At 39.9% G+C, this 12,740-nt stretch overlaps 1 protein-coding gene across 1 annotated transcript in view; it reads right to left on the bottom strand.

Annotated features, from left to right (window-relative positions):
• Positions 1–12,740, bottom strand: part of polr1a (RNA polymerase I subunit A) — a 46,809-nt gene that overhangs the window by 13,735 nt on the left and 20,334 nt on the right. Inside the window, exons 20-27 of the mRNA XM_088630857.1 lie at positions 11,005–11,157; positions 9,787–9,869; positions 8,754–8,919; positions 6,359–6,580; positions 5,336–5,550; positions 4,634–4,801; positions 3,215–3,350; positions 997–1,154 (exon numbers count right to left, since the gene is read on the bottom strand). Coding sequence (XP_088486983.1) covers positions 997–1,154; positions 3,215–3,350; positions 4,634–4,801; positions 5,336–5,550; positions 6,359–6,580; positions 8,754–8,919; positions 9,787–9,869; positions 11,005–11,157 — 1,301 coding nt within the window. The remainder of the gene's footprint in view (positions 1–996; positions 1,155–3,214; positions 3,351–4,633; positions 4,802–5,335; positions 5,551–6,358; positions 6,581–8,753; positions 8,920–9,786; positions 9,870–11,004; positions 11,158–12,740) is intronic.

Below are 12,740 nucleotides of genomic sequence, written 5' to 3'. Positions count from 1 at the left end.
AAAAGGCTCCACAGCCAAAATGTTGTGTCTCTTCTCTGTTTCTTTCACCACGGAATAAACCTTCACCCGTTCCATATGGGAATCTACTTTTCTAATTTAAAAAATTGTTACAAATCTAAGCAAGGTTCCATGCATGTCATATTAGATGAAAAACTTTACAATTTTGAAGATGGCTGATCCTGTTTTGGGTTTTTTCAGAAAGGCAAAATTGTTGACTAGTGGCAGGAACTTTACTTCAATCTGTGCCTCTTTGTTCCCCTCAAAATATGTTCTCACACCCCTTTTTAAAAATTATTGAAGTATTTTGTGTTTTCGATGAATCACCTTCTAAAAATTCTGGCATGTCTCAAACCCCCAAAAAGGGCATGTTTGGTAAAGAACCAGTGCTGTAAGATAACAGACTAAAGATAAACGTGGATTCACAACATATACTGTATAATAAGGTTTTAGTCCTATACTTATCGTTAATGTCTCTGGTGCAAGATGTTTTTAAAAAGTGCAAAGTGTATCTAGCAAAGCTATTCTTTTTTGTCTAATTATAATGTATATACAGTATATCCCAATTCTAAGTGTAGTATTTAAGGGTAGTTACATTATCCTTAATTACAAGAATCCAAACAAGATAGGTGAACTGACTGGCCTCTTCCCAATGTATAACTAAGCATTTATAGCTAAAATCATTAAAATAAAATGTAAATGACACGCTCTGTGCATTATTTGCGTTGCTTTTGTTTTTTCTTAAATTACAGTACTTGTTCCATTTTCCAAACACTCGTCAAAGAACCTAATGATACACATGGCTTCAGGCTCATATTTTCGTAACAGCAGTGACCTTTACAGACATAAGGCATGTGTAAAAAATAAACACGCACTGAGAAATAGCTAATGTAGCTCTGCACATGGTGTGCAGTGCAAGTTGCAGACTGCTGAAGCCAGGGTTTGTCTTCTCCAGTGAAGACTCGCACTGTGCGGTGTGGTGGCAGCAGCTATGTGTACCTGGTCTCCATGAAGTGCAGGATCTGATTCGGGGACAGAGGCTTGTCATGCTGGTAGCGCTCAGGAGGCAGGAAGTGGAAGGTGACCTGATAGACACGGCTTTTCTTCAGCTTCCCCTGCACACTTAGAGACTCCTTCACATCCACTCTTTGCAGGACCTTCACAACAAAGAGGAGACATCAACTTAAAATACACCTGAGTGCTCCATTTTTACAAGACCTATGGCTATGCACCACACCGATATGTCCATTTAGTGATTTTATATATGTATGTCCCACACTATTCTTTAATTAATGTTATTAAATATTACACTATGTTTAATTACTTATTAAATATATATTTTCAATAGAAATAGTAGAGCCCAAATAGTAAATCGTAGAGACTAGGGGTGACTATAATTGTGTGAGTGTAGATATTATACATATCATATGTACGCATTACAAACTAATATTTAACAGGGCATTACAAATTAATCAGATACATGTTTTTGCAGCTTCTCGAACCTTAACCCTATACATTTATTAAACAGATCTTGCAAAAACTATTTTTGTACAATCACTAGCAAGCCACTTACAATTTGGGCAACGTTTTACTTCAAATGATCTCAGAGCTCTAGCTAAAAGGTATTAAACACATCCTGAGGGCTAAACTATGCTTGTAGTAAAACATAATTAAATTGTGTTTAAATAAAGGATGAGGCAAAATAGGCATCATCAAACTAATCTGCAGAAGAAAGCATTGTGCTTCTTCCCCTGCTCCAGAATTCACCGCAACAACTATTACTTATTATTGGCCAATAGTGCCGGAAATTTAAAAATTCGAAAACAAAGATTCACACAAGTTAATTTATTCAAAATATACTTACCTTGAATAAAAACTAAGCTCAGTTCATGAGTGCATTTCTCAAATTAAAAATGACCAAAAGCATCTTTAAACTAAACTCATTAACACTAACATGTTTAGACATGTCCGTTCAAATTAACTCTCTTTTCATCTCTTTACCATAAGGCAGACTACAGTCAGGCACACTGCCAGAAGTTATTGTCACAGCTTCCTGTCTTTGCTGTCATAATATGCTAATGGCATTATCTGAAGACTTATTTCTAGCACTGGGTGAAACAGGAACAACTGAGCAAGTGTCTGCTGCGCTCAGTATACTTGATTCATTCTTGATCTGAGTGAGGACAACCAACAGTAGAAAAACAATGGAAGTAAATCCCAACCTGAGTGAGGAGCTGCAGTCTTTGAGTTAGCGTTGTGTGCTATCTCTTTACAGGGATAACAAGAATATTTCCGTAATTCTTTAACAAAACTTGTTAAAGAAATACGAAAGCCTTTTGTAACAAAATTAAACTTTAAAAAGACATTAAGAAAAAAGCTAGGTTTTCTGCATAAGTTGACAATATATTTCTGTAAGCTTCAAAATTCATTCTGTTGCAGCCAGCATTGATAAAGATAAGTGAGCCAGGCCCAGAAATGGCCATATGCTCCCAGGTCATGACAAGAGTTCCACCATAGTTCAGAACTTACTCTGAAGTACAAAGGTGAACAGAATTTTATGAAGAGATAAGCCCAAGATAAACCTTTACTAAAGAAACGGAAAGGTCAAAGTGTGAAGAAAGAAACAACAGTTCCAAAACACGACCTTCAGAGTTCTGAATGAATTCTGATGATACATTTTGTCAGCTTATGTAGAATGTGTCCATACTTATTGGATGGAACTTCACTGTGCAGTATGACAATCGTCAAAGACACAAGCTAACACAACCACAAAGTTCATTAGCAAAAAAAATCGGAAAGTCTATCTCCCCTTTTAAATCCAACTGAGCATGAATATATATAAGATATAAGATACAAAAAATCAAAGTCAGAACTCCCCGAGGACAGGCAAGAACTTACACTGACTATAACAAAACATCAAAAGTTACAACACAGAGTTTAGAGAGTTTAGAGAGGGTGATATTTATAATATGGAGAAAAGTGAATGTGTCCCAGTACTCATAGTAGATTGAAATCACTGGGTTGAACATATTTACAAATTTCCCCAAAATGAAACATATGTTATATTTATCATTCATTTGTTTAGCTCAGTTATGTTGTCTCATGTTAAGACTGAGACATTTTTAAACTTTGCTAAATCAGCCTGCCCATCGTTTGTTTGGCACTAAGCAGGTAATGCCACTGGGATGCCCAACAGGAGACACATGCTGATACACACCTCTGACAGACACACACGAGTCAGCTTCTTTCTGAGCTTCTTCACTTTCTTCAAGGCCTTCTTTGTGTTGAGCACAGGGATGCTCATCATTGGGGTTTTGATGGAAGAACTGGCAACCATGAGGATTTCACGCAACCTTGAACACAGAGAGAGCCAGAGCTCAAAAGTCTGCTCAGAAATGAGTGGAACTTCCTATTTAACAAACTTGGAAAATTAAATGAAGTCTCTTAAGAAAAAACAGTTAAGAACATGAAAAACATCAGCTTCATGCTTTCCTCTGCAGCTTTTCTCCACTTTCAACATTATTATCTGTCTCACACAGCAGCCAGTGGCATCTACTTCAAGCTCCAGGTGACTGCAATTGGTATGTTTATCAATAAATTATTTCTAACAAAGCTTTATCTTCTTACATGTTTAACTAATTATTTTTGTAATTTGTAAGATTTATAGAAACACAAGAACTCCAAAAGAAACTCGATACTGAATTTATAAAGAAAGCCCTCTTTTCCATTGCAGCCCATTTCTTTTCTATTATTTGTATGGATTACAAAGTAATATGCTTATGTTCAGTCCTCAAAGACTGCAGCTCTAATGGTTTTTAATGCAGTCAAAAGCTACTTAAGCCCTAAAACGCTATAATGGACAATTATAGCAAATAATTTAGAAACACCCTTCTTTTCCATAATGGCAGTAATGATTAATGGTGATTACTCCTCTGGACTGGAATGTGGTAGGTTCAAATCCTAGTACTTAAGCAGAGTTCTTTATCTAGAACATTGCAGCAAACATTAATTGTACAACTCAGTCCTCAAGGTGCAAACAATTGAGATAAGAACACCTGAGCACAGAAAAAGCATAAAAGCTGATTCCCAAAAGACATCATACGAGGACACGATAAAGAAACAACAAATTTCATGCTGCTCGTTCACTAGAACCATGGCTCAGTGCTCCTGGGTATAGTGACGCTCTCATTCAGTGCCAATTTATGTTTAAATCCCAACTTTCTCTCTCTGGTTTTGTGGTTATTTAGAATGTTAATAGTTCTTATTAATGGCTCAGAAAAAGAAAAGTGACAAAGATGCATCAAGTCCTAGAAAAAAGAGAATAATATTTTTAATGAAATTGGACAAAATACATTTATGGCATGGCATGAAATTGATTTGACTTAAGACTTACTCAGGTTGAGTGGGGCTTTGGAACATAACCTGTTTTTAATCTTAAGACAAAGTGTATATTAAAAAAAATTAGTAAACGTAGCCTTTCTTAGTGACCTTCAGAAAAGCATAAGCCAGATAAGATGATAAATAGTGCTTCTGTCCGATTAAAAAAGAATGATTTGGTTTGTACCTCAGCATATCAAAACAGCCCTAACCCGAAGTCTGGAGAACGATACTCCAAGAGAGCAGGCTGAGTCAGTACCTGGGGATCCCAAGGGTGACGTTCATCTCTCCTCTGCCAGCAAAGTGAAAGGTGTTGAGTGTCATCTGAGTGGACGGCTCGCCGATACTCTGGGCCGCCAGGAGCCCCACAGCCTCCCCAGGGTCACAAAGCGCCCGCTGCCACTTCAAGTGCAGCAAGGACTTCAGGCTGATGACAGAAGGGGGTAATAGACACCTTCTAAATCAGTACCTTCCTTCTGCTTTTCAGTTATGTATGCTGGCAAACAACAATCAGGCTCTGTATAATGAAAACCTACTTGCTACTACCAACATAAAGTGGGACTCTAGCATGAAAATAGTGGACGAGATCAAAACACTGCAGGTCCAGTGCCTGAGAACAGGTACAACGTGCCCTCTGTTCAGGGGACATCAAAGACAACAGAAGGACATGGTGACTTAAATAAGAGCCAGGAAAGCAATCCAGTCTGCTGCTGATAGCGTGGGAAGAGAGACAACTGCAAAAACCAACTTTCAACCGAAAATTTGCTCTTCTTGGGTTCCTCATTTCTACATTAGTGCCCTCTTGAATTGCAGAAGTATCACTATAAATTTTGTCCTTAAAAGCTTTTGGTTTTGAGTGCAATGCCCACATTACAAACTTTAACAATGAGTATGACCAGAAGAAAGCAATGTGGCGAGTGTGGTAAACTGCGGTGGTTAGTGTGTTGGGGGGAGTGCTCACCTCTCCACAGACAGAGACTTCTCGCAGTCAGCACTGCTCTGCTGGGCCTGGTAGTCAGACAGGTAGGAGTCCACGATGCTCTCGAAGGTTTCAGACACAGAGCCGAAGGAAATGTCCGGCCGGTGCACGGCCAGGCAAGGATCTGGACAGCGTTCCGTCTTCCTGGCATACTTCCTGTGGCCCTCCTTGTCCAGGGAATACCACCTCTCCATCAGCTGTAGGGTAACAGGGAGAAGGACACAAATGAACTTTCTTTCTGGAGTGGCAGCTTGATTCATTAGTATTTGGATTCTGTACTGTTTACTGGAGTTAGCACAAGCATGCTGACAAAGGAATTTCACTTTAATGCAATGAAAAAAAGTGTACTTATGATGATATGCTTATTAGAGCTTTACTGCAGTCCAGAGAGGCCTCCATAAACAGTGTTATGTGAAGAAAACAGGACTTCGTGTCAGCTTGAGCAGAAATCATTGCTAAAGATTACTGCTAAATCAAACCTTCTGTCGTGCAGTTAGTGTACTGCTAAATGAACCTGGAAATGGTACTTCGCTTCTTGTCTTTTACAATTTTTCAACAACCAAGAAAAAAGAAAAATCCGCACCCACAATGTGGTTATAAAATTAAACTTTTCCTGCAACATTATGTTACATGTTTTGGAACTTGTATTTCTTAATTCCCTTTTAAATTCTTTATGCCCTGAATTTGTGCTTTTGTGTGAAAAAAGAAACAAGTGCTCCTATATTGTAGGCCACTGTTCACATCTATCTCTTTAGGAGATGAACTCTAGTCACCTCCATTTTGTAGTCTAATATCAATGCTCACTGAAAATGAGCATTCTCCTTCCTTTCCTCCTCTTTGAAGGCCAGATTTTGAGTTCACAGTCTTTTACTGAGGGCACTTTCCAGTCTCGACAGGCCATAAAGGGTTAATATAGAGGAAAGCTGTTTTTGTTTTGCACAGGAGAAAGAATTTAGATGGTCGCGTCACCTGCAGGGCAATGTGCCCCAGTGCTGGTGGCCGTACCTGCTGTGTGGCGAGAGTCCTGCTGTTAACCAGTGACCCCTGCTCGCAGTGGGCCTGCAGCTTGGCCAGCTTCTTCTGAGAGAAGAGCAGAAAGGCTCCCTGGCGGGGAGAGCTGTTCTCGTGCTTGGTTTTCCACTTCTGGATGGCTCTGAAATGCTTGGATGAAGCCTCGGAGTCCATCTTGGATAAAGCCTCATCTAAGCACTTGGACTTTTTGACAACCTTCAAAAACAAAAACACATGATCCACTGGAACAGCAACCTTGACAAAGAGTTCTCAAGCTCTGTCTGCTAACACCACCAACAGCTCACACCTGAATGAAACGATATGGAGATTCTAAAAAGCAAAGCCATCGACATTCAAAATTCTCAATACCGTTTACACAGCTGGTCTACAAGCTTGTACTATAGAGTACTATTTAGTACCTTCAGCGACCAAACCTTAGTATAAACTCATGACTTTCTCTGCCTAATTTCTATTGCCTCTAAACTTCTTAGGAGTATTTCAGTGAGGAAAAATGTACTTTAAATACAGTGCCTTGCGAAAGTATTCGGCCCCCTTGAACTTTTCAACCTTTTGCCACATTTCAGGCTTCAAACATAAAGATATAAATTTTTTATTTTATGTGAAGAATCACCAACAAGTGGGACACAATTGTGAAGTGGAACGAAATCTATTGGATTTTTGAAACTTTTTTAACTAATAAAAAAATGAAAAGTGGGGCGTGCAAAATTATTCGGCCCCTGTACTTTCAGTGCAGCAAACTCACTCCAGAAGTTCAGCGAGGATCTGTGAATGATCCAATGTTGTCCTAAATGACTGATGGTGATAAATAGAATCCACCTGTGTGTAATCAAGTCTCTGTATAAATGCACCTGCTCTGTGATAGTCTCAAGGTTCTGTTGAAAGCGCAGAGAGCATCATGAAGACCAAGGAACACACCAGGCAGGTCCGTAATACTGTTGTGGAGAAGTTTAAAGCCGGATTTGGATACAAAAAGATTTCCCAAGCTTCAAACATCCCAAGGAGCACTGTGCAAGCGATCATCTTGAAATGGAAGGAGTATCAGACCACTGCAAATCTACCAAGACCTGGCCGTCCCTCTAAACTTTCAGCTCAGACAAGGAGAAGACTGATCAGAGATGCAGCCAAGAGGCCCATGATCACTCTGGATGAACTGCAGAGAACTACAGCTGAGGTGGGAGAGTCTGTCCATAGGACAACAATCAGTCTTACACTGCACAAATCTGGCCTTTATGGAAGAGTGGCAAGAAGAAAGCCATTTCTCAAAGATATCCATAAAAAGTCTCGTCTAAAGTTTGCCACAAGCCACCTGGGAGACACCCCAAACATGTGGAAGAAGGTGCTCTGGTCAGATGAAACCAAAATCGAACTTTTTGGCCACAATGCAAAACGATATGTTTGGCGTAAAAGCAACACAGCTCATCACCCTCAACACACCATCCCCACTGTCAAACATGGTGGGGGCAGCATCATGGTTTGGGCCTGCTTTTCTTCAGCAGGGACAGGGAAGATGGTTAAAATTGAGGGGAAGATGGATGCAGCCAAATACAGGACCATTCTGGATGAAAACCTGTTGGAGTCTGCAAAAGACCTGAAACTGGGACGGAGATTTATCTTCCAACAAGACAATGATCCCAAACATACAGCAAAATCTACAAAGGAATGGTTCACAAATAAACGTATCCAGGTGTTTGAATGGCCAAGTCAAAGTCCAGACCTGAATCCAATCGAGAATCTGTGGAAAGAGCTGAAAACTGCTGTTCACAAGCGCTCTCCATCCAACCTCACTGAGCTCGAGCTGTTTTGCAAGGAAGAATGGGCAAGAATTTCAGTCTCTCGATGTGCAACACTGATAGAGACATACCCCAAGCGACTTGCAGCTGTAATCGCAGCAAAAGGTGGCTCTACAAAGTATTAACGCAAGGGGGCCGAATAATTTTGCACGCCCCACTTTTCATTTTTTTATTAGTTAAAAAAGTTTCAAAAATCCAATAGATTTCGTTCCACTTCACAATTGTGTCCCACTTGTTGGTGATTCTTCACATAAAATAAAAAAATTATATCTTTATGTTTGAAGCCTGAAATGTGGCAAAAGGTTGAAAAGTTCAAGGGGGCCGAATACTTTCGCAAGGCACTGTATGTTGAGATTATGATATGAGATTTTATTCATGTCATTGATGCCAAATACTATTTCTTTGCAGTAATGGACATGTATTCCTAGGCTCTTGATCAATAAACAATAAGCACAATTCATTCACAAAATGACCTTGGTTTTTCAGTAATCGAGCTTCTGCTTAATTATTTAATAAAAAATAAGAACTGCTATACAAAGCAGCCAAAGATGTGAATACGTTCCAAAGACACGTCGTACCTCATAGTTGTCCCTGATGAAGGGGAACTGCCGAGGCTGTAAGAACTGTGTTTTGGGGATGTCCAGGCCGTCCTCTCCGTACAGAAACTGAACTACACTCCCATCGCTGTCCCGCACAGTCAGGTCATACTGCACCACCAGTCCCTCCAGGTGCTTGATGATGCACCTGCAATGACACATGGGAAAGCGGATGTAAAAAACACATCGAACACTGCAAGCTCATTTTTACTGACTGAAAAAAAAAACACATTTGGCTTAAAAAGCCAAAAAATAACAAAATAAAGACTAATTCAAGGTCAGCTCAGGTATCATAAGATAAGGTTTGTGGATTTAACAAATAATGGAAAAAAACTCTAAAGCTCCAGACAGAAACTGTTATGGGGGTTTTTATTTTTCTTAAACTGATCAAACTCTGTCTCTGACAGCATATTTTGAATAATGTGAAGATACTATTATTTTAACAAAGTGACTTTCAAAATACTTAAGTGACACTTAGACAAAAGGGCAGTCACTTTAGTTTATGAACAAGAGAACAATAAATCTAAGCAAAAGAATACAACAGTGGTAAACAGGCTGGTGACCATGGGAAAAAACAACTGCAGAAACACAATGGGGTGACCAGCACAAAGTCTGCAATTATGTGAAAGACAAAGGTTTTGTTGAAGAAATAAAGCAAAATCTGGACCCTTCTAGAAATGCAGCAGTCACAATTTCTGCTGTTTGCAGAAACCTTGGACAATAAGCTCATAATTTTTATAATTTTTTATTATAAAATTAAATAAGTATCATACTTCATTTCTAAGCAGTGATTTATTTATAAGCAAAGACTGGGGGGTCATCCCTCCGATGGGCTTGTGTCCCAGGGGGGAAGGTGTCATGTTCACTCGTCCACTTGACATCATGGAAACCAGGATAAGTTCTGGCCCCATGGGCCGCTGTGGTTCTGTGGTTCAGTCTGGGAAATTACCCGTCAAGCCAGAGTACTCAGTTTAAATTTGTTTAACACGCTTTAAGTAAGATGCAGTCTCCTCACCTCTGAAGGTAACCAGACCGACTGGTTTTTACAGCTGTGTCTACCAGACCTTCACGACCAGCCATACAATGGAAGAAGAACTCCTGAAAGGAAAAAGAAAGAACAGAAACACAAACATAAACAAATCTAAAACCCTCTAGAAGACTGTGTGAAGGTCATAAGCGACCCCCTTTTCTAGTCACGCTAAAACAAAACCTTACTGGTGTGCACCATGTAGCCCAGGACACTGAAACTGATCTACAAATAATAAACAAATAATTCTCAATTATAATTTTAGAATTTGCCATCTAGAGTATAAGCACAATGATAAAAGAGTAACTTCACATACAACGCTAATGCAACATCTTTATGAAGAAGGAAGAGTTACAACCTCCTTTAAAAAGAGTAATCATGAAAACTATGGAGAAGAGTTTTAGATTATGTTCTGTCTTCTATAAAACAGGCACATGTGAATTGAAAAAACTTCACAAAGGAACTCCAAATCGCTTTCAACAGTACAGTATTTGTAATGAAGCGGTGCGTTACAGTGGCGGTAATTAATTCTTGTACGGACAATATTTGAATATAAATACCTTCTAAATACAATTCTTCCTAAAATGTTCCAGGGGATAGTAGAATTCCAGGTGCTTCTTTTAAAAGAACAGACTACTTTACATGTCTATTTTGACCTTCATTGGACTGGCACGATACTTCATCCTCTTATTTAAGCCCTCTATGCATTGTACGATTTATGTGAAGATTCCCATCTTGCAACCTTCCAACGTGCTTTACATACAGCAAGAGACCCTCTTTCTCCTCCCAGCTCAGTGGTGCAGCAGTTGTGTGGCAGCAGGGAGTTAAGAGAGAACTGCTTCATCAGTTGAATTATGGGAGAACATGTGGAAGATCCAGTGAGGGATTTGGTCACAACACATGGAATAATAACCATACTCTTATAAACAGTGCCAGGCGATCTTTAATGACCAGGCAATCATGACCCTGGTTTAACATCTCATCTCAAAGATAGCACTTCATATAGCAGAGTGTGCCTGGTCAGCACATTGGTCTACCAATAACAACCTGGTTTTCTTGAGATGTCTCCCATCCTACTACTTATAAAAACAGGCTACAAGCCGCTGTTGAGAATTACAGCTCTCCTCGTCAGACATCAAGATCCAAAAAACAATCTGAAGCAACATGCTTCCAGAGAACATGAAGGAGGAAAACGGAGTTGCTTACAGGGGGTTTAATCCCAGTGAGAAATCTGCCGGACACAAAGCCCCCCGCTCGAGGGGACACGTCGTAAGGCTGAAAACAGGGCAGAGATTTCCCAGAAGGCATCAGTGGGGGGCGGCGTCCTTCCAGCTCGATCTGTCCCAGCAAGCAGGAAATCTGCACAACATCAACCGTTGACACATCAGTCTGAGTCTGAGGAACTGGGCCCAGACATTGCACGTTTCAGTTCATATGTGTCGCTATGTGTCACTATTCGATCCTCACTTTAACAAAGAAAAGCTAGCAAATAGCATTTCAAAAGCATGCCTAAAAACCCTTACATAATTATGCAAAGCCCTTTTTTTCCCAAACTTTAAACTCTTTTTCAATCTTTAAAAATCTTGACCAGATTTAACATGGACCTATTCACCATGTAGCCATTTCTTGGGTATGTGTGAAACGTGTTTACATTTTATTGCAACATACAGTGATGCTTGAAAGTTTGTGAACCCTTCAAGGTGGTCATTATTTTAGATATTATAGAGATATATGAACCTGAACTCTCAATGAATATATAGAATGAATATCCTAAAAAATGACTTCCCACACATAAAAAGGGATTTGAAGTCAGATTATTAGACTGTGATATTTAACAAATCACCAGATATACTTGTGTGCAAAAGTAAATGAACCCTTTTCAGTCAATAATTTGTGGCACCTCCTTTAGCAGCAATAACTTCACAGTTGCCTTCTATAACCAATTTATCAGTTTCTGACATCTTGCTGGAGGGATTTTTTCCCATTCCTCTTTACAAACCTCCTCCAGCTCTGTGAGGTTTGAAGGATGTCTTGCATGAACAGCCCTCTTCAGTTTCTGCCACAGCATTTCAATGGGATTCAGGTCAGGACTTGTTGAAGCATCCACTTTTGAGCCCAGTTTGAGTTTTCGAACTGATGGCCTGACATTCTTCTCAAGAATTCCTTGATATTTCTCAGAATTCGTGATTCCCTCAATGATGTCAAGTTGCCCAGGGCCAGAGTAAGAAAAACAGCCCCATACAAGGACACTCCCACCACCATGCTTGACAGTAGGGATAAGGTTTTGTTGGTGGTAGGCTGTGTAGGCTCTTTGCCAAACATGGGCCCTCTTGTTGTGCCCAAATAGTTCAATTTTGGACTCATCTGTCCAGAGAACAGACTTTCAGAACTCTTCAGGCTTGCCCAGGTGGTCTCTGGCAAACTTCGGGTGGGCAGCTTTGTTCTTTTTTGACAGAAAAGGCTTCTTCCTGGGGACCCTTGCATAGATGGCATTTCTGTTCAGGATTCTTCTTATTGTTGTTCTATGCACCACTACTCCAGAGGTAGCTAGGGAGGCTTGTAGATCTCTGGATGTTATTATAGGATTACCTTTTACCTCTTTTATCATTCTCCTTGTGACCCTGGGATAAACTTCAGGAAGACGACCACTTCTTGGCAGTGCTGCCACTGTTTTAAATGCCCTCCCCTTGTATACTATTTGCCTAACAGTTGATTTATGGAGTCCATTTTGAAATGGCTTGTCCAGATTGATGAGCATCCACTATGTTTTTCCTCAGTTCTGCTAGACTCGCAGGAAGAGTAACTAACCTGCTTTCTTGCAATCATTAATGTTAGCTCCTCCTTAAAACATCATTTCAGATCTTTGGTTGCCTCGGTTAATTGGTTGACCCACCTGATCCTGCTTTACCTTGATTCTGATTAAATATACATTTTGTGGTTAA

This window comes from Lepisosteus platostomus, chromosome 1 (genome assembly GCF_059453375.1).
Source record: "Lepisosteus platostomus isolate fLepPlt1 chromosome 1, fLepPlt1.hap1, whole genome shotgun sequence".
Taxonomy (NCBI): Eukaryota; Metazoa; Chordata; class Actinopteri; order Semionotiformes; family Lepisosteidae; genus Lepisosteus; species Lepisosteus platostomus.
The sequence above is the reverse complement of the archived record's forward strand: the minus strand, read 5'-3'. Positions and strand labels throughout refer to the sequence as shown.